At 38.3% G+C, this 27,381-nt stretch overlaps 1 protein-coding gene across 4 annotated transcripts in view; it reads left to right on the forward strand.

Annotated features, from left to right (window-relative positions):
- Positions 1 to 410: 410 nt before the first annotated feature.
- csnk1a1 (casein kinase 1, alpha 1) overlaps positions 411 to 27,381 on the forward strand; it is a 42,380-nt gene continuing 15,409 nt past the window's right edge. For 3 of the 4 annotated variants that reach the window (XM_040119118.1, XM_040119121.1, XM_040119119.1), the window contains exons 1-7: positions 411 to 1,179; positions 1,467 to 1,573; positions 11,509 to 11,635; positions 13,853 to 13,951; positions 20,319 to 20,402; positions 25,226 to 25,365; positions 25,682 to 25,760. In XM_040119118.1, the coding sequence (XP_039975052.1) occupies positions 1,057 to 1,179; positions 1,467 to 1,573; positions 11,509 to 11,635; positions 13,853 to 13,951; positions 20,319 to 20,402; positions 25,226 to 25,365; positions 25,682 to 25,760 (759 nt within the window). In that variant the 5' untranslated portion in view covers positions 411 to 1,056. The remainder of the gene's footprint in view (positions 1,180 to 1,466; positions 1,574 to 11,508; positions 11,636 to 13,852; positions 13,952 to 20,318; positions 20,403 to 25,225; positions 25,366 to 25,681; positions 25,761 to 27,381) is intronic. The other variant, XM_040119122.1, reaches the window with a different exon arrangement.

Consider the following 27,381-nt stretch of genomic DNA (forward strand, 5'->3'; position numbering starts at 1 on the left):
CAGTTTTAAATACCACCTGTGGGTACATTCAAGGGCTTCAGCGGTCGAACATGACAACACAGATCATCTACAAATAATTACACAGACTTCCGCGGTTCTGATGGTTGCTTCACTTTAATTTTACATTTAAAACTTGAGGCAAAAAGACGCACAGCAGGACAAAAGTACAAGACAGAATACACACCGTGGATGCTGAATAGGCTTCTTAATTAGCATTGTATTAACCAACAATAGCTGCATAATAAATCACTTTTTAACTTTGTAGTTGTTGACTTGGTACACTATGGGCATAATACAAGAATACATTTCCTTTTACAGTTACAATTAGGCAAGGTATGACATGGCGTTCATGCGTCTTGAAGTTATCATCTCCGATGGCACGTGAAGGGGACCTGGGATATCTAACCTTAGCTAATCGCAGCCAACAGAAACCAGCTGAGAGACGGTAGAGAAGACAAGATGGCGGATTGAGTGGGTTGCGCTTTGTACAGACAGTTGCGACTCTTGAAGTTTGTCGAAAACGATTGAAAAGGACAGAAAAGATTGAAAAGGCAACAAAACAATCGAAAGTGTAATTGAAAAAGGTAGCTTTTGCACCTCAGAACGGAGGAGGTCTGGAGATTTCTTTCCGCGGCGGTCCTTGCAAACAGCGTTAGCTTGATGCTAACGTTAGCCAACGTTAGATTCGACTAGCTGCTATTTCGAGGTAGCTGGGTGGTTGTTGAAGGCCGTAAGTTTTTTTGCGGAATTAGTGTTGGATGTATATACTTCTATTTTGACACGGCATTCCTTGTTTCTCAGAGGAGGTTTTATTTTAAAGAAGGTCCTTTGTAGCCGGCAGCCTATGAATAAAAGGAATAACGCCAGGAGAAATCCATTTTCCAACTTGCCTGTTCCGTTCGCAGTCGATCATATTATTTGGAGTAACAGCTAGTCCATAATTACCCCCATCAACACTAAGTGAACATCAAGGACTCTTTATGTTCTGCTGACATTCGGGACTGCCACAGAATTTCCTAAAGTGAATCGGGTGGAAACTGTCATTTTCTGGATATTATGGCGAGCAGCAGTGGCTCCAAAGCCGAATTCATAGTCGGTGGAAAATACAAGCTTGTCAGAAAAATTGGATCCGGATCTTTCGGCGACATATATCTGGCCATCAACATCACAAATGGAGAGGTAATTTACTATGTCAACATTTACATTTGTCTCTGTTCTTGTAGGAAAGTTGGTAGACAGTTCTAAGAGAACACAACGGTGGCTGGCTCAAAAGTATCTGAGGCAGATTGCAACATAGCTATAGACTTGCTAACTTAAAAATACATCAAGCTGTGAAATCGATTTGGCTAAAGCTGCTACACGATGAGTGTGTACAGGAATATTTATCTTTACTGTAACTGGCGCAATGACCACAGAACTGTAAACACTAAAGTATAAATGTTCTCTTTTGTGTATGCCATTTTCAGGAGGTAGCTGTAAAACTGGAGTCACAGAAAGCCAGACATCCACAGTTGTTATACGAAAGCAAGCTGTACAAAATCCTACAAGGTGGTGTCGGGATCCCACACATTAGGTAAGGGGCAACGTTTTCACGTCGTGGAGTCCTTACCGACAATGAAGTGACACATTGTTATGTGTCATTGTTCATCTGTGTTACTGTGGTATGATTTTCTTTGGAGAAAAGACAGCGAATGTTGCAGTGGCAGCAACACCGTTGGCATTAGGCCTGCTAATCTGCCCAACATAACTTAGTCGATTCTAGTAACGATATATTTTCCACGAACGCTTAAAAGTTCCATCGTGTTTTTACTTTACATCTCAAGTTGCTTTGTGTCATCCCAGTTACGACCCAACTGGTGCACCTCTATCGTGACTAGCAGCTGGTAAGGGTGAATTAAAGCAACTATGTGGTTGGAAATGGCCGCTCCTCTTTTGTTGTGTTAGCTCCCAACATGTCTTCCTCTACCCTGCTAGAAAATGGCGGCGGAGCACAGAAGTGAAAACAACAATCCGAGCCCTGCAGTTTTCACCGCGTGATTTCATCCCTTAAGTGGCCCTACTTTACCCTGTAACGGGTCACACAATAAGTTTGTTGTGTTGAAGTATGTGTTGAGAGTGGGGTGTAGCCCATCAGAGCATGTGGTAATGTTGGAGAGGCCCACTATCTACCACAAGTACAGAATATACACCATACACTAGTAGTCACAGCGTGCTGTTTTAACTTTATGTTGTTAATAATGGACACACTAAATTGACCTGTACCTGCAGTGCAGTTAAGAGCGCTACTGAAACCTGTGGCATTTATTTTTTGTTAATTTTTTGAATATTGGAGAACGTTGTATACGTGCCTTCATCGGGGAAGACAATAGTACTGGCTACTAGCTGTAGAAAAGTCGAAGTACTGTAATCATATTCATATGGTTCGGTGCACACTGTAACGGGGAAATAGTACATAGGAGTTCCATTAGTGATGAAAGTCATTTTATAATCCAATTCAAATTCATTTAGCAAAAAGACAGAACCACAAAAAGAAATTGTTAATATTTCTTGTATGGCTTTAACAGAAGGATTATTTGGTATACTGATGTCTTTGTGTCAGAGAGATGCATCAAGAGCATAAGTGACTGTGTGTGCTTACCTTTTACTAATTTTGACACTTACGGAACAAAACAGTGGAAAAGTATTATAGTGTTCCTTTTCTGTGTTTGACCCCCCCCCCCTTTTTTTTAATCCACTAGTCCCACAGAAAAATCATTGTCATTCCCTTTTCACTCTTTATTACACCTTTTTGTTTTTTTGTTTTTTTTTTTTTAAATGTTTTTCACTTTCTTGATTGCCATACAAAGATAAAACCTGTGAAATTCATTACTCTTTAATATTTTTGTGTTAAGATCATAGAAAATGTATTGTTGGATAATTCCAACAATACTCAGCATTAGTCAGCATTATCGAGGTTCATTTTATCTGTGATTGATTACCTTACAGATTAATATTGGCCATTGTGTAGAATCTTTGCACCTTAAATCTTTAATACCATTTTTGCGAAAGCAAGGACATAAATGAGCTAATTTACAGGTCTGTAAGTGTTTTTGAAAATCAAGAAGAGTGCCTTTAACATTTCTGACAAAATACTTAATGATATACATATTATTCATACACATTCATACACATTCATACACAATTAGTTTTTGGAAAGACAAATCCCTTTTAGCAGTAGTATGGTTATTGTTTTTAGACAAGGTACCCCCCTATCCATCTGAAAGAATGGCTGACAGACAGAAAATATCAGCATTTAGCTGGTGTTGGTTTTTCATCCCTGTTCCATATCTTGCTAACAGCGCTAATATGCATGGCCATATACAGTATACAGTACAGCTAGTACATGGCTGAATAGAGACAATGACTGTGGAGCCACTAAGGCATGGTGACTTGGTTGAAACATGAACTCTGAACACACACATGTTAACCTATGTCACTGATATAAGCACACGAGTCTTGGATGCCAGCTGTGCATTTTTGTGTGCACCTCTTGGCCAGTGACAAATCCTAGTGCTGACGATTTCAAAGACTTGTTGTAGGCACCAGGGAGGGAATTGTAATAATCGGGTGTAAAGCTAACATCACTAAGACTAACTGGAGGCGGTGTTAGTAGCAATAACTTGTGATCAGGGGCACTGGGTAACTCAAAGAACAAAATCAAAGATTTGTATTTTCTGAAATTTGGTAAGCACATTGTGGATCTGACCTGTATTCAAACACTGCCATATGTCATGTGTACTGCTGCTGTTGTTAGCATGCTGGATAAAGAATGGCAACCTTTTATTCCCAACCGTAAACCAGATTTCCTATCATAGGACAATGAATATCAGCTAAGGCTGAGAAAGCTGGTCATGCTTTGGTTATTTTGCTCCACTTTTTCCTCTGAAACTTTTAAAGCAAAGCTTTTCACCTTCACTGCTATTACAAACAGGGACTGTTCATTGAATCTTTGTACTGGTAGTGCTGGCTTCATGCTCCAGCAAAGTCTTGTTAGAGCCTGTCCAACCTGCTGGTCCTGCTGCCCCTCCTCCACTCTCACTTCAACCTGACTTATTTTTTATACAGTCACCACCTATCATAGTTTCTGCCTTTTCCTCATTCTTGCTCTGTTTTTCCACACTGACTCAACCATTTTGGTATAGTTTAAGGAACTGGGCCCTATGGTGAATTAGAATTTTATGAAGTTGAAAGAACTCTTGTCATTTACATGGTGTAACGTACCTTTATAACAGTAGCCCCTTTTACACAGTGTGTTTAAGGCGGGAATGTTATTCCGCCTCGCTGTTCTGTATAAAAGGTGTGGACACGGAATGGGGTAGCAATGTCTTTGAGCCAACAGTAGAGGTAGTCACAGAGCCAAATTGATGTGTGTGTAAAAGAGAGAGCTGGCATGGTGGGACAGATGTGACGCTGTTGTGTTAGGCCAATTTATACCTCTGCGCTTAATCGATGCAGTAGGCTACACCGTAGCCTGATATGCACCTCCCTAGAAATGTAACTACACGTTCCGGCAACACAGACCACAACAACTGTAATTGATCCGCTTGGTAGCATGTTCTTTCCATGTCTCTCTATCGGCCGGACAAGCACAGAAAACCCAACCTCCTCCTGCCTTAATCAGTTCAATGTTCACACGCACCTTCTCCAACATATTCTCTCTTATCCGCATTGCAGTAATTTCAATAAAAGTAATTGTTGTTCATTATTTACTCGCCCCAGCTCCCAACATGATCTGCTCAGTTTCTGTCACTATTGTTTGAAGAACACATCCAGTGGCATTGAAACCCCACCACCAACTAGCATTTTGGTGGTTTTATTGCAGTGCAACGCAGACACTAGCACACATGTATAAATGCTCACAATGGTGAACGGCTTGTTTAGGCTTTGGTATAGGCTCTGCATTGATCCTACGCAGAAGTATAAACCAGGCTTTACACGTCACACCTCTTATGTGGGATGCTGGGATGCTAATTAAAAACACACATTGGGGCAGCATTATGCCAGTTTATTCGGTTTAGTGTTAACAAGCAAAGCCAGCATAATGAGGGTCTTCTTAATGACGATATAGCGGGATCTCTGTATAAAAGGGGCTTGTGTTAGCTAAGTGTATGGGTATGGCTGAGTTTCCCATTCCCCAAACATCAGCAGACTTAGATATTTTAGGTTTAAGATGTTTAGCTTGTTTGAGTAAGGATAGTGTGTGTTTCAGCACTTTTCCTAATCTGAGAAAATGGACTGTCCCTGCTCTGAAAAAATCTCTCTTTTCCTAAGTATTTAGCAAGTATGAGAACCACAGTATGGTGTACATTGACCCAAGTGTTACCAACACATCTTGGATCCATGTCACAGTGTCTCTGTGAAATGGTTGTAATTTTTGTGTAGACTTGATAGCGTTGAATACCTGCGGTAATACAGCTATTAGAGTTAATGGAATATTGTACTTGTTAAATAAACCCACACGTGCTGCTGTTGAAATACAAACACCTGTTTTAAATCATCTTAGCATTAGAGCATTGAGGCTGCACAGTGGACATCTTTTGAGGAGAATGGTTTACTTTGTCACTTTGATCTTGTAGGGAAGTTGAAATTTTTAAATTTTTTTGTCTGTGCAACTCTAATTGGGTCTGCTGTGTTTTGGTTTGAGGCTTGTTGATATAGTAAGTACTCTAAAGTTTTTTCACACAGAGCCAACACTGCATTCACACATACAGATACACAGTAGTACACAGGCTCGGGCCTTTCATGAAGCTGTAGTTCTGTGGGAGTGTTGTTTTGAGCATACAATTTACACATGCTGCTCTGAGTGGACGGTTGTTTTCTGATGTAGCTTTCTGAATTATATACAAGGAAGTAGTTAATTTCTTTTTGCACAGTTAGTCTCAAAAGTACAAAATAGTTTTTTGTGGTACACATTGTTGAAACTGTTTCAATACAACAGTGGTGCCAAAGTTGACAAGACAGATCAGCATTGTGGTCCTATATCTGTGCTGGAAGTGATCCTTTCTCCTCTAGTGAAGCAGAGTAGTAGACAACTCTGCGCTCCTACTTCTGTTCTAATGGAGCAGAAGTGTACAGTGTGCTTGACCACAACCTCCAGTCCTGGTTGAAATTAATTAATTATTATTACAGAATTTAAAATTTCTTCAGAAATGTGTGCAGATTGCCTAATTTTGTATAATCAGGAAAAATTAATAAAATGTCCAAAGCCACTGATCAACAACAACAAAAAATTGCTTTAATTTATTTAGTGTATAAAAAATACAGACATAAATTGTATGCTTAACACAATTATTAGCATTTCGGATGAATTAAAATGAGCTCTTCTAACAAAATAAAAAGAGTAAGACTCACCTGTGCTTGTTCGCATGACCTGAATTAACCAATGAATGATGGTTTTACAACATAAAAAGGGGCTGACTGTTTCCAGTTTCTTTTTCACAATGTTGAAGACACGATAGCTGTCTGAGAGCATCAGCAATGCTATCATCAAAAAACACAACAATTCCAGAGGCTACAAAGCAATCGCCAAAGATCTTGAAATCCCTATTTCAGCATTTTGTAATGTTATCAAGAAGTTTCACAGTCATAAAACTCTTAAGACGCTTGCAGGATGTGGTGCTAAGAAGAAACTCAAGACTCAAGAAGTCTGAAGATTGGTACAGATTGTGTGGGGGGGAAAACACCATGCAAGAAATCTACAGAGCTCCGGGCTGATCTTTGAGAAGTCTGGAGTGGTGGTTTCAGCCCGTACAATACGCCACACACTAAACCAAGTAGGGCTCCATGGGAGAAGGCCTAGGAGGACACCTCTATTGAGAGAGAGGCACAAAAAGGCAAGACTGATGTTTGCAAAATCTTTAGTAGATAAGACAGTCTTTCTGGGATTATGTTTTATGGACAGATGAAACTATAGAAGAGCTCTTTTGGAATGCAGTGCATCAGCTTATAGTTGATGAACTGAAGCCCATAAGGAAAAGAACACCCTATCTACAGTAAAACATGGTGGAGGTTCTATTATGCTGTAAATTGGTTAATTTGCATTTATTTCTAAAGATATTCTAAGCTCTATACTTAAAATTCAGGTGTGCAAATAATTTCAGCCAGGACTGTACACTCCACCTGTCCAAAGGAAGCCTATTATAAGTAAATCAGTGCATGAGTGGTCTCAGCGTGCCTTTGAGAAGAGGTGTTTTGACTGGACTATCTCCTATTTGGACAGTAATAATGACAGTATATTAGATAAAGCAACAAGCCACATACATTTCTGTCTAGATATTGTAATTCCTTGTGAACCCATAAAATGCTTTTCTAATAACAAACCATGGGTTACAAATCATGTCAAAACTGCCATTAACAGGAAGATATCAGCATTTGCCAGTAGGGACAGGGATATGATTAGAGATGTAGCGATGTGGTATTTTAAGGCCGAAAACGATAGCAGATAGTTATGTTTATTGTGGCTGATGCTATTATAACCAATAACATTGATCTTACAAATGCAATTTTAAGATTGACAAGTTTATTTTTCTAATACAACAATATTTAGAGAGCCCTCACCATTGCTACAATAAAGAATGTTAATCTATTGTAAACTTGTTTATACGACCTTAGTTTGTTTACATTATTATTATTTTTTTTTTTAAATTTAGACTACTCCACTGTTCAGAAAGGCTGCAAACCTTGTACAATAAAATGGCTAAAAGATCATTGGCATTAGCCATCCTCTCTTCTTATCTCCTCCCTTTGCTACTAATGTGATCAGTCTCTGCTGGACAGGTACTGCCGGTAAACAGAGGGACTGGTTGACCAACCGGTCTAAATGGATTCGACTCATTTTGAGATTTGTGGTTAAATTATGCTCAGCCATTACCTACAATCAACATTTGTTTTAAGCTCATTCATAACAACTCACTGTTTTAGCATGATGAGTTCATGTGTCAGTGTAAATTATACCAGCTGTGGATGATGAGGGGGACAGTAAGGTGACTGCAGGGGGAACAGTTAAAGATGTTAGTGTTCTGCTTGTTCAACAGGTGTTTGATAAATTGCTCGTACCGTCTCTTTTAGTGGAAGATTTTATTGCACATATGAATAACGAGCATTGTCATTTACAGTAAAAGGTTAAAAACCTAAATTATGTTTCATTCTCTCCACTGTGTCCTCTGCTCTGAAGTCACTATGATCAGCCCCGCCCTCATGCAAACAGGCACAGACGCACAAAGAGCAGAGGAGAGGACAAAATCTCAATTTATCTACTAAAGTATAATTTTAAGTGGTTTCTGCAGCCAAGATGCCGCATTATCATAATACAAAACTAGTTTTCCTTGTTTGTAAGTCATGAGAGAGAGACCGATGGCGGAAATAAACTGAGAGAAGCAGGGACATTACTTTATTATCTTTATTCCTTGGCTATTAACTCAGCATTAGAGTTGCTCTTTTATTTTTATGGTCTTATTGCTTTTATTATCTTTATTGTCTTTTTTGTCTTTAAAACTGGACTTTGTGTTTTTATTGTGTTGCAGTGTTTTCCATACCGTATAAAGCTTTAGGCACTGCGCCTAAGTGTTTTTGTGGATTGCCTTAAGCTGTATGAACGTAAAAAGGCTTTTAGGCGACATATCAAAATGAATGGAAAATAATGGTGAGAGCTCTATGTACAAAAAAATGGAGAGGTGGCTTGATCTCAAGCAGAAAGGTAAGCTGGCAACAGAAATGACCTGCCAGTCAACAATCAGTGTTTGGACGAATGTTTGTGTGATTGGTGTGGTCGGATAAGCATGTTGCAAGCCATCAATAAGGTAAGCCTCAACAAAGAATAAATGAAGTATAAACTTTTTTTTTTAGAGTAATTCTCGTGGATGTTAACAATTGCAATAGCAGATAGTGAGAAGATATAACTAATGTAGCCTATTTTACAACTAAAGAAATTAACCTAGTTAACTTACATAGATATTAAGGTACTGTATTAAGTTACGTTAGCCAGCGAAGCTAGTTAGTTTATGTTACACAACGATACCTCGACTGAACTACAGTTAGTATCTAACATGGCTTGGTAGCTAAACAAATTAGCCTGTGTTGACACGTCATTTTCTGATGAAAACCGCTGGTCAGGGTGTTGTTTCATTTTTTAAAAAGCTGTTTCAAAATGTCATTGAGTGTCCTTTGTTACGACAGCTTATACTAACCAAGACTAGAGTTGAAGTTAGGTAACAGGTTAGTAATGCTAATCACTGAAATAAACACAAACACCAACCAAAAACTCTTAGGACCCGTCTAATTTTGAATATTAGTGATACAGTTTAACTATTATGTCATTTAGTATTTCACTATGTTCTGATTTGAACCGAAAATGAGTTTCTCAACCCGCTACCTTCTCCAATTTTGACATTGCTATTCAATGTGACAGGTCTGGCTGCTCCTCTTGTGATTGGTCAGCTGTACAAGTTGAGGTAATCAATATACTTTCATTAAATCTCAAATATATTATTTGGTGAAAGGAATAGACTTCTCACTGTAAGTACAATAGGTTTTGCCAGCTATATTTCACAAATATGGAAAGGATAATGGTCGAAAACAACATGAAAAAAGTTTTTAAAAAAATTCCATCAAATAATTTCCATCCCCTCAACTGCCACCACCCCACAGAACCAGACAGCATGTAAGCCCTCTGAAAACTTCGGGAAAACCCTCTGTTGTTTTATATTTTTTGCTATGTTGATGGTACAGCACTTTAATCAACTGCTGTTGTTGTCTGTTGCTTATATGTGCTTTATAAATAAATTTGACTTGATCACTGCATTGTCTGATAAAATGAACAAAAATAAGGTTTATTAGAGCAACTGTGCTGTGAAATCGGCTATACGGACATAAAATGAGTGACAAAAGAGAAAGTTAGAGGCTCAAAGGTTTATCATAACCAGTTACAGCAAATCTAAACCAGCTGCAAACATGTATTCATTGTGCTGTAAAACACCAAAAATATCTGAACTATATTAGAAATGTGGCTGCTGAAGAACATACACTCATTTCCAGTGGACATTCAAGCACTTGCAGAGCTGCAGATGAGCTGGAGTACAGCCAGATCCTGTGGGCATACTGACTAAGGTGGTCTGAAACAGTCTGAGGTTCATCACCGGTGGGATAACCAGGAGGGGACCTTTCGAGGGAACGATTACTCCTGATGAGGCTAACGAATTGTTCTCCAGATGCGATGAGCGTCACATTTCCACCGATTATTCTCAGACTCTTGGTCTCTGGTCTCTGTCACAGAGGAACCCCAACAACACGTCCCCTGTTACTGTCACTGTTGACCAGGTTGACTTTCAGTTAAGGCGACTTAAAATGGAAAAAGTTGGCTTGTCTGGATGGTGTCCATACTCACACTTTGGAAACTTGCTCATAAGATTATTTTTTTTCCCTGTCACTTTTAATATCTAGGTTAAAGTCAATAATGTCAGTAATGCGAAGAACATCGTGTGTTGTGCCAGGTCCCAAGAAAAAGCCTGTCTGGGAGCCTAATGACTTAAGACCCATTGCCCTGACTTCATATGTTATGAAGTATTTTGAAAGGTTTACCTTTGATTTCATTAATATGCATGTCTGCTCATTTCCTCCCTTGCAGTTTGCGTGAAGAAAGAGTTGGTGTTGCACTGTTTCACATGTTACATCCTATATTCTAATTTAGAAACAATCAGTAGTTCTTTCCATACCAAGCACATTTATTAAAGCACAGCCTCACCTCTTGCCCTGAATACAGATTACTTTTAACCTCTATACCTCCAAAGTAGCCTGGCTGTTAGATGGTCTCGTCTCCAGACCTCAGTATGTCAGACTGAACAAAAGTCTCCGATGTCATTTTTACTAAAAATGGAGAACCTCAGGGAACATGATGTGATACTTGGCCGTCTCATGTATGTATTTCTCATTCCTCCAATTATGTCTACTTTTGTTAATTTAAAAGGCTTTATTTTTCATGTATTGTATTATGGGTCCTGTTTTTGTTGCATCACTTGCGATGGGCTCTTTATTTATTTGATTTATTGATTGATTTGATTATATTCTCATATATATATATTTATATAAAAATAATATTTTCTCCATTTAGTGAGAAAGCGACCTCCTGAGCTCCACTAATGTCCTCTTGGAATTTGTGTTAGTTTGATTGCTAGTGTTACTATTACTCTCACTATATGTCTTTCATATGTTGTCTGCTGTGTGCTATCTGACTTGTGTATCTTTAGTCATCGTGCATGGGCGACCAAACTAGTTTCCCCTCTTGGGATCAATAAAGTTACCTATCTATTCATGTAATGATCAAAAAATACCTTTTGTCAACACATTTTCTTATAAATGTGTGTGAACCCTTTCATAAGAAAGCCCAACAGTGTGAGATCTGTGTTCAACCTGTGTAGTCAGTTCAGACAACCCAACCACAAAATCATCCTCATAATATTACTATTGTGTCACCAGGTGGTATGGCCAAGAGAAGGACTACAATGTCCTAGTCATGGACCTGCTTGGACCCAGTCTGGAGGATCTGTTCAACTTCTGCTCTCGCCGCTTCACCATGAAGACAGTCCTAATGCTGGCAGACCAGGTAGTTAACACATACGCACATTCACCTATCTGCAGTCTTCTGAAGCAGTGAACATGCCTGAGAAGCATGGTTAAATGCAAGTCGTAGGGTGGTGCTTCCCCTTAACAAGAAGGTCCTGGTTCCAACCTCTTACATTTTGTCTGTCTTTGAGGATTAAGTGTGACTTGTGCTTTGGTTTCCTGTTGGAAGGAACTGGAGTTGGGTTTCCAACTGTCCAAAGAAATGCAGGTCTGGTGAATAGACTTTTTTACAGCATGGCATAGCAGGAAAGCACAAGTGTAACTAATTACATTAATCCAATCAAATCAAGTTTATTTATATAGGCCTTTTAAAACCGAAGTAATTAAAGCTGCAAGCAGCAGTGATCAGCCCCTCGCACCATCATACACGTCTGGGATGCTGGCTTGGGATGTTACATATGCCTACCAAATTGCGTATATCTATGTAAAACTTACCATGAAGGCTACTATTGAGCCATTTTGCCACACCCAGTTTCTGCCACTTCTGACACGTGCCAGGTTTTATGAGTTTTCGAGCATCCCTAGCCCTCATCAGCAACTTTTGTTCCATGGCGAAACATTGTAATTCGCTACATCACCAGGGAAACCCTGTTCAATGAAAACTCAAAATTTTCACAATAAAGCATCATCAAGGTCTTAAAGATTTTCTGACCACGTTTGAGGTGGATGTGGTCAACCTGGTAGAAGTACATCAAAGTATAAAACATGTAATTTCCTGTTGCCAGTATGTGGCACTATGACTATAACTAAATATTGGCATGTAGATGTCTTCAGGAAGGGACTCTTATCAAAACGTTAAGTTTGGGGCAGATTGGACAATGTATATTTGAGTTACAACATCTCCAGTTTGCACGGCGAAACATCAAAATTCACCATGCCGCCACGGACACGTTGTTCCATGAAAACTCAAACTTTGCAATTTAACGTCGCAAAGGTCTTTAGATAAGCCTGACCACATGATGTCGATCTGATTAATTCTCTAGGAGAGAAGTGTGAAATACAACGCCTTTAAATGGCAAAAGCTGTGCCAAAATTGCACACTAAATTCAAAATGGCCAACTTCCTGTTGGATTTAGGGTATGGCTACAAGAGGCCTTTTTTGTAGATCTAAATATGATACATCTCACTGTGCATCTCAGTGAAACATACTGTGAGGGCTACTTCATTGAAATTTTCTAGGGGGCGCCTTCGAGCCGTTTTGACATACTCATGCCAATATCAGATATCAAGTTACGCCACTTCTGATGCATGTGCAAAGTTTGAGTTTTCCCCCTAGCACTTCATAATTCTAAAAGTAATTAGGGGGCGCTATGGAGCTGACATGTCCAATTGCGATATCAAATAGAAATATGTACAAGTTCGAACATGGGTGCAAAGTTTCATGAGTTTTTTTTCATCCTAAAGGCCTCAAAAATGTGTTTGTAAAATGAAAATTGATGCACAAAATCCAAAATGGCTGACTTCCTGTCAAGTAAAAAAAATTCAAAATATGTATTATGTCAAGAATGATGAGAGTATTGATTCCACCAAATTTCATGAACAACCAAGCAACTTTATCCCAACACAACCCTGCGTTTGCGTTTGAGGGCACTATGGCGTTCGCTGGTCACACCTGAGCCCAGACACTACAGAACTTTGCAATTTTTTGCCAGTTGTGACATTTCTGCCAATTTTCGTGAGTTTTCAAGCATCCTGAGTCCCTCTAAAATGCATTTCTGCAGCAGAATTAAATTAATAATAATCTCTAAAACAATAGGTTCCTTGCACCTTCAGTCCCATGGGCCGTTCTGGCCCTGGTACTCTTGTAGCTCCGTCCTAATAATAACACAGCAGTTTCAATAGGGTCCTCGCACTGGTCCGTGCTCGGGCTATAATAATGTTGCGTTGGCTGTGATGTTTTGCATGTTACTGAAATCTGTACTTAAATACCTAAATCAACGCCCTCACATAAGTGTGTTCATCCTTCTTTAACACATCAATATGTCCTCGGTGAAAAAGGTCTGTTGGTGACTCTAACTTGTCTATATTTTTAAATGGCAATGTGAAAGCATCAGTGGGTATGTTCCTCCTACATCCCTGGACAGGATAAGCTTTTTGTTTACAAGTTGAATTGATGGAATAATTTTCCTTGTTTGAATTGGGAAGATGGTGAATTACCTTGTGAAATATTTAACTGTGGCCTTCTTTTCATCTTCAGATGATCAGCAGAATTGAGTATGTACACACAAAGAACTTCATCCACAGAGACATCAAACCAGACAACTTTCTCATGGGCATTGGCCGTCATTGTAATAAGGTAAGACCTGTCTGGATTCTATACACACTGTAAGTATGGATTTTTGAAAGTCTGTGTAGGGCTGTTGCCAGACAGCTGCACATCATGGTAACCATGTTAACTAAGAGTCCTAAACCGAAGGTGACCTACAAATTTTCTATATGTAATGGTGATTTCTACAAGGTGATGTCATAACTATACTTACTGTCTCTAAAAGAACCTTTTCATGGCTGTGACTTGACCCACTGCAACTGCTGTATCAGAAAAACTTTGTAATTGGCACTTGGTCCATGGAATGTTTTTTTTGTAGGCCCTGCAAACAGTTTCAAATGTCGTACGTTGCTCACTTCTTTGACTGAACGCAACATTGCCTGGTCTCAACACAATGACAACCCATAATGGTTATATACCCATATGAGAAATAGTCTCAAACGGAGAGAGAATATAACTAGTACATAATCCATAATCTGGTTTTCGTATCCTGTAAGATATGATAGCTTTCAGGACAGTGAAGAGTTCTGAAAAATTAAAAGTGCTACATTTATGGTCCAAACTCTTCAACGCTGCACTGTAGAGTTTAGAAAGTAAAGTTTCCACAGTTAGATAATAGTACAAAGTAATGTATGTAAAACTAAAATCAGCATTATCAATGTCTGTGTCATAATTATAAGGTTTCCACAGTTTTTCCTAAAAGTTTCAGTACCATATCAGTTTTGCAGTCTCTAACTTCTATCACATCAAAGTGTTAATGCAAGCCTGCATGCAAATCTTGAAGAACAGAAGTGCATGACAATTAGCCAGCAGGAATGCAAGTAAAAAAAACTTGTGACCTATGAATTTGGTTCTGTCTGCATTTGGAGTCATTTGGACATACTGACCATCATATTTTCACCTCATAGAAAACAAAACTGAAACTCAGTAGAGTTCTCTTATTTGTCAAAATAACTTGCACCCTAATATTGAAGACTAGATGGGTCATAATTATATTAATAAAATAGACAAATAAATGGGGGGATCAACAGTTATGATTTGTTGCTCTCTCACAAATGCAGACAAAGCTATCGAGTCATTGATAGGTAGATGGTAGATAGATGTAGTTAAATTGTACTTAAAGTCATTATGCACCGGGCTGATCAGATCAATCAGAAAGCCAGTTTAAAATAGAAAAAACAAGACCTGGTGTTGGTAACTCTACCTGAAATAAGGGTAGTAACAACAAACTTGGTGACTTAAGTTAATTACACCATAAAACTTATTCACAATGCCAATACACAATACAGTATTTATGTGACATACATAAATGAAAAGAAAATGTTTGTAACTGTGTTAGGAACCATTTTAACAGTACAACTTTAAAACCTTGATTTATGCACCTGTCTTTTCTTGGATTAGAGTTAAAATCCAAAATTGGCTCAGATTAATAAACCAAAAGAAAGACAGCAGTTCCATAGCGTCAGTTATCGTTCATTTTGCACTTGTTAATGATTTTTTTTCAGGTTTGTAAAGAATATCTCAACTAGTATTTGAGTGACTACTTGGAAAAAAAATTTGTACGATTTGGGTTAACTCACCTTTAAGCTTGTCCACACTAATACATTGCATATGTAAATGTAAGTGCTTTTTTTTTTTTTTTCCAAATTGCTTTCCACATAATATCTAATCTAACTCACCAGTGATTTTGTGATCATGTATTTGGTTTTAGATATGGTGGGTCACACAGTACAGGTTTGGCGCTGAGATCCCTAGTTATGTAAACTAATTTTCCTTAAATTCCGTAATTTCCCATTCATTACAAAGGGAATAGTTTTAACGTAACCTAAAGGTGGTGTAGTCCAGTTTTTTTGTACTGGATTCGTGCTGAAGAACTGATTCTGCATGATGGACAATGATGCTGGTTTTCCCGCTTCCCACGTAAAAAAAATACTGAAGCGATTTTGTCTCCTTGTGATGTCATTTGTTTGCATCTGGTCAGAGGTTGCCTGACATCAAAATTGAATATTTTTGCCCATTATTTTGAGCCCTTGCAGACAGGCAACGTTTGGTTAAGTTAAAGCATGGGGTGTATATTTTACCAACTTCCAAAAGAATGTGTTCTATGCTACAGAGCAGGTGTGCAACCACAGCCCAACCTCAATTGAGTTTTCCTTTTTTGACTTTAGATGTGACAGCCTTGCTGTAGCCAGCCTACCACCCGTGAAACTGCAGTCTTGCTCTGTTTGTTGCAAACAAACATCCATTCATTCACTGATTGAGTGCACATTAAGTCTAATGTAGAATATTTCAAATATAATGGAATTATTTTAACTGAAATGTTTAAAGAGGATTATTCAATTCCAAAATCAATGGGGGAAACAGTTTGGAGAAATGACGAATTAGACAGATCGGTCACTTTACAGTTATATAGCAAAATGTATTAAATGACTTCTTTATAAATGTTTTTTAATATTTTTTTTTTAAAACGTGTGGGGCCACTGTATACCGTGACACAGAAGTTTAGTCCACTTTAAAGCAGATCGGAGATTACAGTTTGCAACTGGAAGTTTAAACAGAAGTCACAGTGCTTGGTCTCAGAATACTGAGCAGCTGTCTTCTCCCACTCAGATGCAGAGTGTATTTGCTTGTTGGCCATTAGCTGTGGGGGTTATTCAAGTGAAGTTTGCGAACTGAAGACTTGAAGCAATGCAAAGTATTTGATCAATCAGCTGTCTATGACAGTAGTTTTTTATTTTTGTCATACATATCTGACATACCATAATGTTAGTTTATATTAAATCTATCAAATAGATAAGCCCATCATTGGATGAGGACCTGTTGTGGCTTCGGTGTGTGCATACTCAAAGTAAATAATAATAATAATTAACTTAAATTTTCTCTAATATTTATTCACATCTATGCAGGATGATAGAATTTGGTTATCATTGTAATATTACACATTAATTATAATTTCATGAAACAAGGAATCAACAGTTACAATGAAACCACTTCCAATGCAGGAGTAAACAGAGAATTTGCATCTGACAATAACGTGACGACTTCGAAAATTGCTGGCCCCGGTGTGTTGGATGGCATGAGTTCTGTCTATATATATTGTAGGAATTGAAGCCAAGTGTGCTGTGTCTTTTTTTTGCCTATGTGAATATGCAATACTAAATGTAGAGGGAGCAGAACTGTGTGTTAAGTATGGTGTGGCTGTGTATGAACTAAATGTAGATGAATGTTCTTGGTTTAAGAAAGCAGAATGACTTTATAACTCTGAAGCATATTGTTCAGTGTGTTGAGGTATTTTGACGAGTAGCGAGGAGCACAGAGAACTGGTGCTTTATTAGCACTAGTGATGTAACTGTACAGTCATCGTATGGTTTAGTTTGATTAACAATACAGGTCTCACAGACTGATGTACTCACAATACTTTCAGCAAACTTTGAAAAAACAATTGACTAAAGTAGAATGTTTCTATATTTCTACTCGTGCATAGAATGTGCTAACTGTTTTTTCACTTATCGGTGTTTTCATAGTAATTTTCCTTGCAGTCTTGTTTCAAAATGCAATCAGTGGACTAATAGTTCACATGAGTAGATTGTTTACAGATTAAATTAGCATTTAGCATTAGAGTGGCACTCAGTATATTGCATACCTCCATCACGGCCAAATAATCCTACACATTTGTCTAGGTAGAGTAGAAAAATAAAAGATAAAAAGGATATAACATAACATACATGATTTGTCATAAAACATAGTAAGTACAACTCCCTGTGTAATGCGGATTCAGCATTTTCTTCAACCAGATACAGATTATATTCTCAATCTGCACCAGATTGTACAAACTCAGATTTCAACACCATAAATGTTTTTTTGTTTTTGTTTGTTTGTATGTTTGTTTTTTTTTTTTCCTGAATTAATCAAGATCCATACAGTATTTCCTGAGAAATTGACAAAAATGCTGAAAAATGTTGAAAATCTCACAATGTGAAGGAAAGCGGATCTGCCCCCTTAACTGGTTCTGCATCAAAATTTTATGGGTACTTCCCTGGCCCATCCCCATCCCTCCACCAGGTTTGGTGCAAATTGGTTCAGTACTTTTTGCATAATCCTGCTGATTTTTATAAAAAAATAAAAATAAAAAATAAAAACAGACAAGGGGGAAAACATAACCTCCGTGGCAGACATAAAAAAGAATCCCTAGATAAGAAAGTTGTCATGAAGATAAAGAATCTTGCCTGACAAAGTTTCTCCCCGCACAACATTTTACACAGTACAATTCATAAACCCCAGGTTTGTTTTCAGTTCACTTTTAAGCGCCAACATTTACATCAACAATTTTTGTAAGATGCTCCTCAGTTTCTTATTGTGCAGTGTCTCAGCTGTATAATAGTTAAATCTTTTATAGAGGCAGCTGAAGTGAAACTGGAACTTTATATATAGTGATAAAACCTCATTCAAAATTCAACTGGTACTTGTAACTATGCTAATAAGTACAAATCCAGCCTTGGAACGACATCTTACTCAACACTATATTATGTTGTTTACTTCATGTGTACAGTAGTTTTTATCTAATACCATTGTTTTTTCTATTTTTTTTTAAATTGCCCTTTTAACGAACACAATATCCCATAAATCCTACATGTTTGCGGGCTAAACGTCATGGCTCAACAGAAGACATGAGTCCACGATCGATCTGAGGGGTCATGGTTAGCTCAGACATGTCTGTGATAACAGCAGGACAGTCAAGCGTCTGGTTACTTGGTCTGTAAAAACAGCTTTATTGGAGCCGATTTGTCTGAGTGTGGAAATAGCCTTGAGTTTTTCAGAAAGACCGATGAAAGAAATGCCTATTGAGAGATTGTATTGAGTTACAGTAGCTCGTAGAACTAAGGCTAGCCCAGATGTGACATCATGACTTTGTCTCTCTCTTCAGAAGGGACTTAATCACGTTTTTAAAGTTGAAGCTCGCGATTGGTAGTGAGCACACTGCTGTGTTTACCTCCAAATGTTAGCATGGCAGACAAACGACAAACAAAAAGCAAGTATTTATACATTCTTCCTTTAAAAACTATATTGTTGGGCAACCGATGTTATCTCACATACTTTCTCTGCTGTTGGTTTTTACCATAACTTGTACACATACATGGATTTTATTTGCCTCTAGCTCAGGTTAGGCTAGGGCTGCGTACGACTTGGGGTCAGCTGGACTCTTATGCTTTGTTTTGTAAAACGGGTTTCAATACATCAGTCCATGTTTTAGATTTGTGGGTGCTCTGTTTTACACAGCAAAGTTAACATGACTTAGTAAAAATTGTTCTGGGATCACGCCCCAGAGAAGTGGCAGGACCTACAGTTTTTAGTTTAGCCAGAAATTGGCAATTGCAGAAAATACAAGCTTGTCTTTATAGAGGTACTTTGTCCTAAAGGTTGGACTAATGTTGTTTGGTTAGCCTATGATGTAGCCTGAGTAACTACACAAGTATATGTGTAGTAGTAATTTACATGAGTATGTGTTTACATTTTTAATTTAATGGTTTCTAAAATACTAATGAGCTCTGCAATAAACTACATTATTTCACAGCTAACCGTATGTGTTGAGCTTTTGTCCATTAGTGACAGAAAAAAGAGAAGCGTAAGTTACACTTTGGGTAAAGCTACAGGACATCTTAACATGATACAGGTGGTAGCTAGTCTAAGACAGTCATTTACACAGTTTACAGCTGGCTTATCTACTTTTCTCAAATACTAACCCAACTCTAGTATAGATTTAACCCATCATTTAAACAAAGAGACAGGAACTCCCCGTTAGTGGTGGCCTGTAAACATCTTGGTTTTAATAATATCAACTTAAAGAATTCACCCCTCTGAGACCTCTCAAAGCCTTCTTAGTTAGCAGATATTTTATATGCGTTCTTTGTTTTGCTGGTGGAGAATGGACAACCATTGGCTCCTTACCATCTGCTGCCCCTGTCCCCCAGGTCTTTTTTGAGCCATGGTGTTGCCTGTCTGCACTGGCCTTTATTGTCTCTGTCAGACATGATATTGAAGTTTCAACATCTCCACATTTCCAGAGACACTTTTGGCTTCTTCTTGTACAGGGTTGATCTTTCCACGGTTGTCCTGACAGAAGAAAATCACAGTCACGTGGTTTCTTCTAGATTGATGGCCAGAATGATCATATCTGTACCACAAAGATTTAAAGTGGATTTCTTTGCCTGTGTAGGTCCAGTCTTGGATGTACAGAAGCAGGTGCCTTTCCTAGCCGTACAGAACACTGTTAGTTGTATCAAAGGGAGCATACCATGTGGGTGCAACCAGAAGTGCCTGTTGTACTCATGTAAACTGTGACTGAAGTGGGATAGAGGCTGTGTGATTTTGACCCCTGCCCCTCTACTGTCTGCCCTAGTGTTTAGACTCGTCAGTGGGGAAGAGGAAAAGAAGCTTGGCTGTTAGCTCTTCTCAGGACCCATCTTTCTCAGGATTAAACCAGGTGTGACCTTTACCACAACACCAGCTGCCTCACAACAGCAGTTGTCGCTTTGCAATCATATCTAACTACACTGGTTTAAAGTGAATCAGACCACTAGCACCCATCTTGCACTCATAATACCTAAAGTATGTACTCCTCCACCCAGTGTGCACTTAATTATAGTGGGAGAGGAAAGCAAACTTTCCATTAGCATTGCCAAGGCAGTAGCTATTGTCCCTATTTGTTGTAAAAAGGGATCTCGGTCCCTCTAATTGAATGGCTTCTTTTCCTGAATTAAAGCGTGTTCCTGTCTCTTTAATGTGATGTGATGTTTGGCCTGAGAGTAGTGAAAGCATTATCCAAGTGCAATGCAATGATTCATTTTATAGTAGTTCACATTAAGTCAAAACCAAACCTGATCTCAGCACTAAGGCAGTATTGAACTTAATAAAATCTAGTCGACGTATGTCTAACTGACAGACTTGGAAATGAGGCACCCAGAACTGATGTGTAATTAGAAATTATACAGATAAATACAAATCAGTATGCATCACATCGAAAAGGGTGGACAAAAAAGCTTTATAATGAGAATGTTATGAAACAACGTGTAGTCAACTAATAATATAATACCAGTGATATACTTTAAAGCATAGTACAACATAACTTTACAAAATATGTAAATTATTATATATATCTATTTGCATGACTCCTTTCGCTAAGTCCCAGCTGAGCTGAAAGCTGCATAAAACAACAAACAAAAAATCAGCTTTCCTATTTTGTGTAATGCCAGCCCACCTAAACACCCTTTTAAGCGCTCATATATTTACTGCCAGAATTTTAAGGACCTTATTATTTTTCAAAAATTAAATGTCTTTGTCGAGCTTTGCTGAACTTGATGTGCAGTCTAATTTTCCATGGGTGTCATAAGTGTATTTGACTCACTTTCGTTTAGCAGTCAGCCGTACAGGGCTTTCATCAAGCAGCTGGTGAGTAGTAAGCACCACAACTCCCACGTCCTATGCTCTTAAAGTTTGGTGATAGTCGAGCGACAAACCACAATATTCTCCTCCTGAAGGTTCCTAAGACTATTCTCAGGCCAATGTAAATGTCACATGCTTTACCAGGAATTAGCCTCTCACATTGGCTGCTAATGATTCTGCTTCTACTGCCCAAACATAGGTTAATAAGGTCCTTTTTGATTCAAGTGTATTTGTCTCAGTCTTCAGTATTTACTGGATTTTCTGTTTTTAAATTTGTTTTATTTCATTTTAAATTTTATTGGTGCATGATGACTTGTTGAAATTGTGGACATGAATGTACCCCTTGGCAGCACTGTTAATACATCTTAGCAAGCCTAATTACACAAACTAGAAAGCTTAACTCCATTCAGAGCTTGAAACTAACTGCAAGTGTACATATAAAATGAAGATAGGTAAACAGGTCCCTGAAACAGCCTACATAGTAAGTAATGAGTAAGTAGACGATTGTAAAAGATAATGATTTGGCAGGTATGGTGATGTATTTCAGGTGTACTGGGGAGGAGGTTCACCTAAAATCTAAGAAATTCAAACTTTTCACACCTGTAGTTTGTCTGAATTTACCAGAATTTTGAGACACAATATGTGTAAGCTGCTATTCCAGATTTTCTGGTATGGTCACATTTGGTCGTAGCATGTTTTAGTGTGTATGGACATTGAATGTGGCAGTATAATATCTCCTTTAGTGTGTGAAACCCTTTTTCAGTAATAATGCGTAGAGTTTGGGGAGAGGGGACTTTATAACTTCTGTTTCACTTCTGGTTGTGTTCCCTTTGACACTGCCTGCTAGGGCTGTAAATCAGTTGTTATCTGGAAGTTGGATTTCACAGCATTCTGCTTCAGTGTAGGGTGTTGCACGAGTATTTATTCTGTTGTTCTTTAACTTAATGCCAGTGGAAGCTCTGGTGTCAAGGTTTATATGAAGACCTTAATGTTGACATATACAGCAAACAACATGACACACTACTAAATTATTGGGACACTTGTATGACAGATATTAATAAAATAACACACATTTGTGAGATTGCACCTTCATATTGGTTGAATTCAGGTTTAAGAACTGCTGTGTTTTTTAATAGCAGCACTCTGAACAGCATAGAAAAACTTGGAAGGTGGTATGTGACATTAACCTTAAAATTAGATTGAACTGGCTGGACAGACTCTTAACTGCAGAGGCGTGTTCTCTGGACTTGATTTACACTAGTAACACATTGCTTTTCACAATGACTGCTTTGGCAAACATTGACTGGCTATGGGTCATGAGCCAACAGAGTTTGTCTTGTATGCAGCTGGATAAGCTGACGCAGGACAACATGAAGGCAGAGCCCTTAGCCTGTCATTCTGTGCCCTGTTGAACTCCTGTTTAGCTGAAACAGACACTCCAGCTTTTGTTTTTTTTGTTGTTTTTTTTTAAATAATTTCATTTTGATTCAGATTCAGTTAGGTACATAAGTATTTGGACAGTGACAGTTTTTTCCGTACCCCACCACAGTGGATGTGAAACAAAGGCATCAAGATGTAATTGAAGTGTCGACTTTAATTCATTAAAGGGGTTTATCAAAAATATTGCAATAACCATTTAGGAACTACAGCCATTTTATACAAAGTCCCTCATTTTCAGAGGCTCAAATAATTGGACAATCAGTTTCATGGCCAGGTGTGGTCTGTTCCCATGTTATTTCATAACAAATTAAGCCGATGAAAGGTCTGGAGTTTATTCCATGTGTTGCACCTGGTATGATACCAATATGCGGTTCAAAGAGGTGGTTATGCAAATGAATGGGGCCATCGTTAGGCTGGGAAAAAAGAAAACAAACCTATCAGACATACGGCAGAAAATTTAGGAGTGGTCAAATCAACAATTTGGTGCATTCTTAAAAAGGAGGAATGCACTGGCAAGCTCAGCAACACCAAAGGCCTGGAAGACCACAGAAGACAACCAACTCATGAATGTAAACACAGAGTTTACCACAGGTACGAACCACTGGTAATACTCAAGAACAGAAAGGCCAGCTTAGGCTTTGCCAGAAAACATCTAAAAAAGCGTTATGATTCAAAGCATACAGCATCATCCGTCAAACATGGTGGAAGCATTTGTTACGGTCTGGGCATATATGGCTGCCAATGGAACTAAGTCACTGGTCTTTATTGATGATTTGGCTACTGATAGCAGTAGCAGGATGAATTCTGAAGTTTATAGGGCTATACTATATGCTCACATTCAGCCAAATGCTGCAAAACTGATAGGACGGTGCTTCGCAGTACAGATGGATAATGACCCAAAACATACTGCGAAAGAAGAGCTTCTCAAGGCAAAGAAATGGAATATTCTTCAATGGCTAAGTCAGTCACCTGACCTCACCCCAATTGAGCATGCATTTCACTTACTGATGACAAAAATGAGGACAGAAGGAACTGCTAACAAGCAGCAATTGAAGGTGACTACAGTAAAGGCCTGGAAAAGCATCTCAAGGGAGGAAACTCAGCATTTGGTGATGTCCACGGGTTCCAGACTTCAGGCAGTCATTGACTGCAAAGGATCTTCATCCAAGTATTAAAAATGATCATTATATTTATAATTGTCAGTTTGCCCAATTACATTTGAGCCTTTGAAAATGAGGGACTATGTATACTAATGGCTGTAATTTCTAAACGGATAATGTGATATTTTTGTTTAACCCTTCAATTAACGCTGAAAGTCTACAGTTCAATCACATCTGGATAGCTGGTGTACAGAAGCAAAATTCCAAAAATTGTCCAAATACTTATGTATCTAACTGTGAATCCTGGTTGTTCGATTGTTTAGATTAGCAGTTAGTACACAGGCATGATGAGGTTGGGAGGATGGGATGGGTTTAGTGTCCGCTTTTTGGTCTGCTTCTTCATGAAGTGTTCAGCTTGTGCATGATCACTGAGCTTACCATGATTGTTTACCGTTCTTATACTTACAAGTCATTAAGAATTACAGATGACATATATCAATTTGATTGGAAAAACACAGTTATCCACATAAGACAAAACTAGAGTATAACTAAGTGGCATAATTGTCAGAGGTTCTAACAAAAGGCCGGACTGAACAGAATAGTTTTAGGACAGTACATTCGTAACTGGACAAGCCACCCAGGGCATCGTAGGGGATTTGACCGGACAGCTTGATGCTTGACTTGAGTGTGAAATCGAGCGACCTCATGGTCAGTCCCACAATAGATCGGCATTGTGCTAACGGTATGCCACTGCTGAATCACCTATATGTAGAAATCATGTATTAATATCCATCTTTTGTAGCCTCTGCACTAGACTGTTTTTTCAGCAGTTTATAAAAATGGGATTTGAGTCAGTGTGTTCTCACAGCCTAACAACAATATGTTGTAATGGAATGTTGATAATTTGAGTTTGTATTCCTCTGTTTTTATAACATCATTAAAATGTGCTTTACCAATGAAGAAAAAACAGTGCACAATCATTGTACATTAATAACGTTTAGCTGTCTGATGCAGCTTTCACTGTCACATCTGGAAGTGGGATAGTTTTATCATGCTGTAAGAGTACCGTTCATCTTTAGTGACATAGTTGATGACACTTTTTCTCCTGCGCATGTTGTCACGAGGATCTCCTCAATCAGTGCAAAATTGTTTTTTATATTTGTGTTTTGCGAAAGGATTGTGCTAATTTTCTCTTTAAAATTAAGAAAATATGTTGAAATAATTTTATAAATCTTAACTTCTGATTTAACTTTTGGATTATTATCCCTGTTATTTGGGGTGTCACTGACAGATAATTCTCATGTGTTGTCTCCCTCTCTGTCAGTTGTTCCTTATTGACTTTGGTTTGGCCAAGAAGTACCGTGACAACCGAACACGACAGCACATCCCCTACAGAGAAGACAAGAACCTGACTGGCACAGCACGCTATGCCTCCATCAATGCACACCTGGGCATTGAACAGAGGTCTGTGCACACATTTAATATTTGATCCTCAAAGGCGACTTTCAAGGAAAACATTTTTTAATCTTTTTTTTTTAATTATTTTTTTTTTTATAGAGATGTTTCTAGAAATCAATCCAATAATTGAAATGTGTTTGGTGTTGGCATTTGAAAACAAGGGAACTGGTTTCTCAATTAAGCAGAGCAATCTATGACTTGAGTTGCAGTTTATCCCTTCATTTTTCAATTTTTGTGAAATATCTACTATGCATTATTTTTTAAGTCAGAGTGTGTTAAATGCTCAGTTTCTGTACTCAACAAATAAAATTGTTGTCTCCAGTCGCCGTGATGACATGGAGTCACTAGGCTACGTGCTGATGTACTTCAACAGAACCAGTCTGCCGTGGCAGGGATTAAAGGTATGAAAATATAACTGACTGTGTCAGTTAATGGTCTTTATCCTTCTCTGTTTTCAAACCACTTTTTGTTGTCTGGATGTTGCATTTTAAAGTTTGTTGGTAACACTTTAAGTCCCCCTATTTAGCTTTTATAAGCAGCATATAAAGATTTAATGGTTTATGACCAGTGATAATATAAGTGTTTTGTGCACAGTATTTGTCCTACATTCTCCTATGAACACACACTAAACAGTGCAAGGACTCTATTGAAATCACTGTTTATTATTATTATTATTATTATTATTATTATTATTATTATTATTGCATGAGCACGGACCGGCGCAAGGACCCCATTATTATTTTTTTGTTTTATTATTTATTATCATCCTCCAAAATTAATTGCAGATTTGAGGGGCTAAAGGTGCTCAAAAACTCAAAAACTTTGAGCATGCCTCAGACGTGGTGGAAAATTTACATATTTTTTGTCTTGCACATGGCTGTCTGAAAATGGTTTGATAGAGCCCCCTAAAAAATTTCAATGAAGTGTGTTTGACCTACATGTACAGAATTCAGTAGCTACATGTAACATCCCAAAATTTACAAAAAAGCCTCTTGGAGCCATACCCGATACCCAACAGGAAGTCAGCCAGTGTGAATTTACTGTCCAATTTTGGCGAAGTGTTTGCCATTTACAGGCCTTGTACTTTAACCAATTCCTCCTAGAGAATTGATCAGATTGACTTCCAGTTTAGTGAGTGCAATCCTGAGACCTTCAGAATGTTGGAAATCTTGAAGCTTTTGAGTTTTCGTTGAATGCTATGTCTGTGGCAGCATTCTGAATCTAGATGTGTCACCATGAAAGGGGAAGTTGTTCTAACTCAAACATACATTGTACAATCTACTCCAAACTTCACATATGCCACTATTCCATTGTAGTCATAGCGCCACCTACTGCCAACAGGAAATGGCTTCTTTTATACTTTGATACACTACTCCTAGCGGGTTTCCATTGAACGGCCCTGGCAGTATGGTGAATTTCAATGTTTTGACATGAAAACAGAAACTGTTGTAACTCAAATCACATCTTAAGATCATTCCCAAATTTCAAGTTTGAGAAGAGTCCTGGCCTGAATATATCTATGAGCCAATATTGTGTGACAATCATCATTTATTTACATAAAATTTTCACGATCCTATGTACACTTGATATACAACAACATAAAGCATGATTTGCATATGTTCTCTAGCACCACATTCAGGACACAGGAATGACACATAAAATGTGCAATACGTTATGTCCGCCGCCACCCACTTTACGCAGGAAATAACATCTTACTCGTTCGTGCAGTGTCCAATGGTCGGGAAGGTGCACAGCTGCCTCAACCGGCATTCTGCTAGCACCCCCGACGTGCACAATTATGTGAGTGCACGATCAACGCTGCTTGCAGCTTTATTTTATGTTACAGCTGTGTTTTTAACAAATTGTAATTCATTATCTGTTTATACAGCAGCCTCCACTTACAGGTTTCCACAGGAGGAGTTAGTTGTTCAAAAACACTAAGATCTGCTAACAGCTACATTAGTCTGTTGGAAACCAGTTATTACAAGCTTATATACTGCTAATAAATGCCAAATAGGGGTA

Source organism: Xiphias gladius, chromosome 23, assembly GCF_016859285.1.
Source record: "Xiphias gladius isolate SHS-SW01 ecotype Sanya breed wild chromosome 23, ASM1685928v1, whole genome shotgun sequence".
NCBI lineage: Eukaryota > Metazoa > Chordata > Actinopteri > Istiophoriformes > Xiphiidae > Xiphias > Xiphias gladius.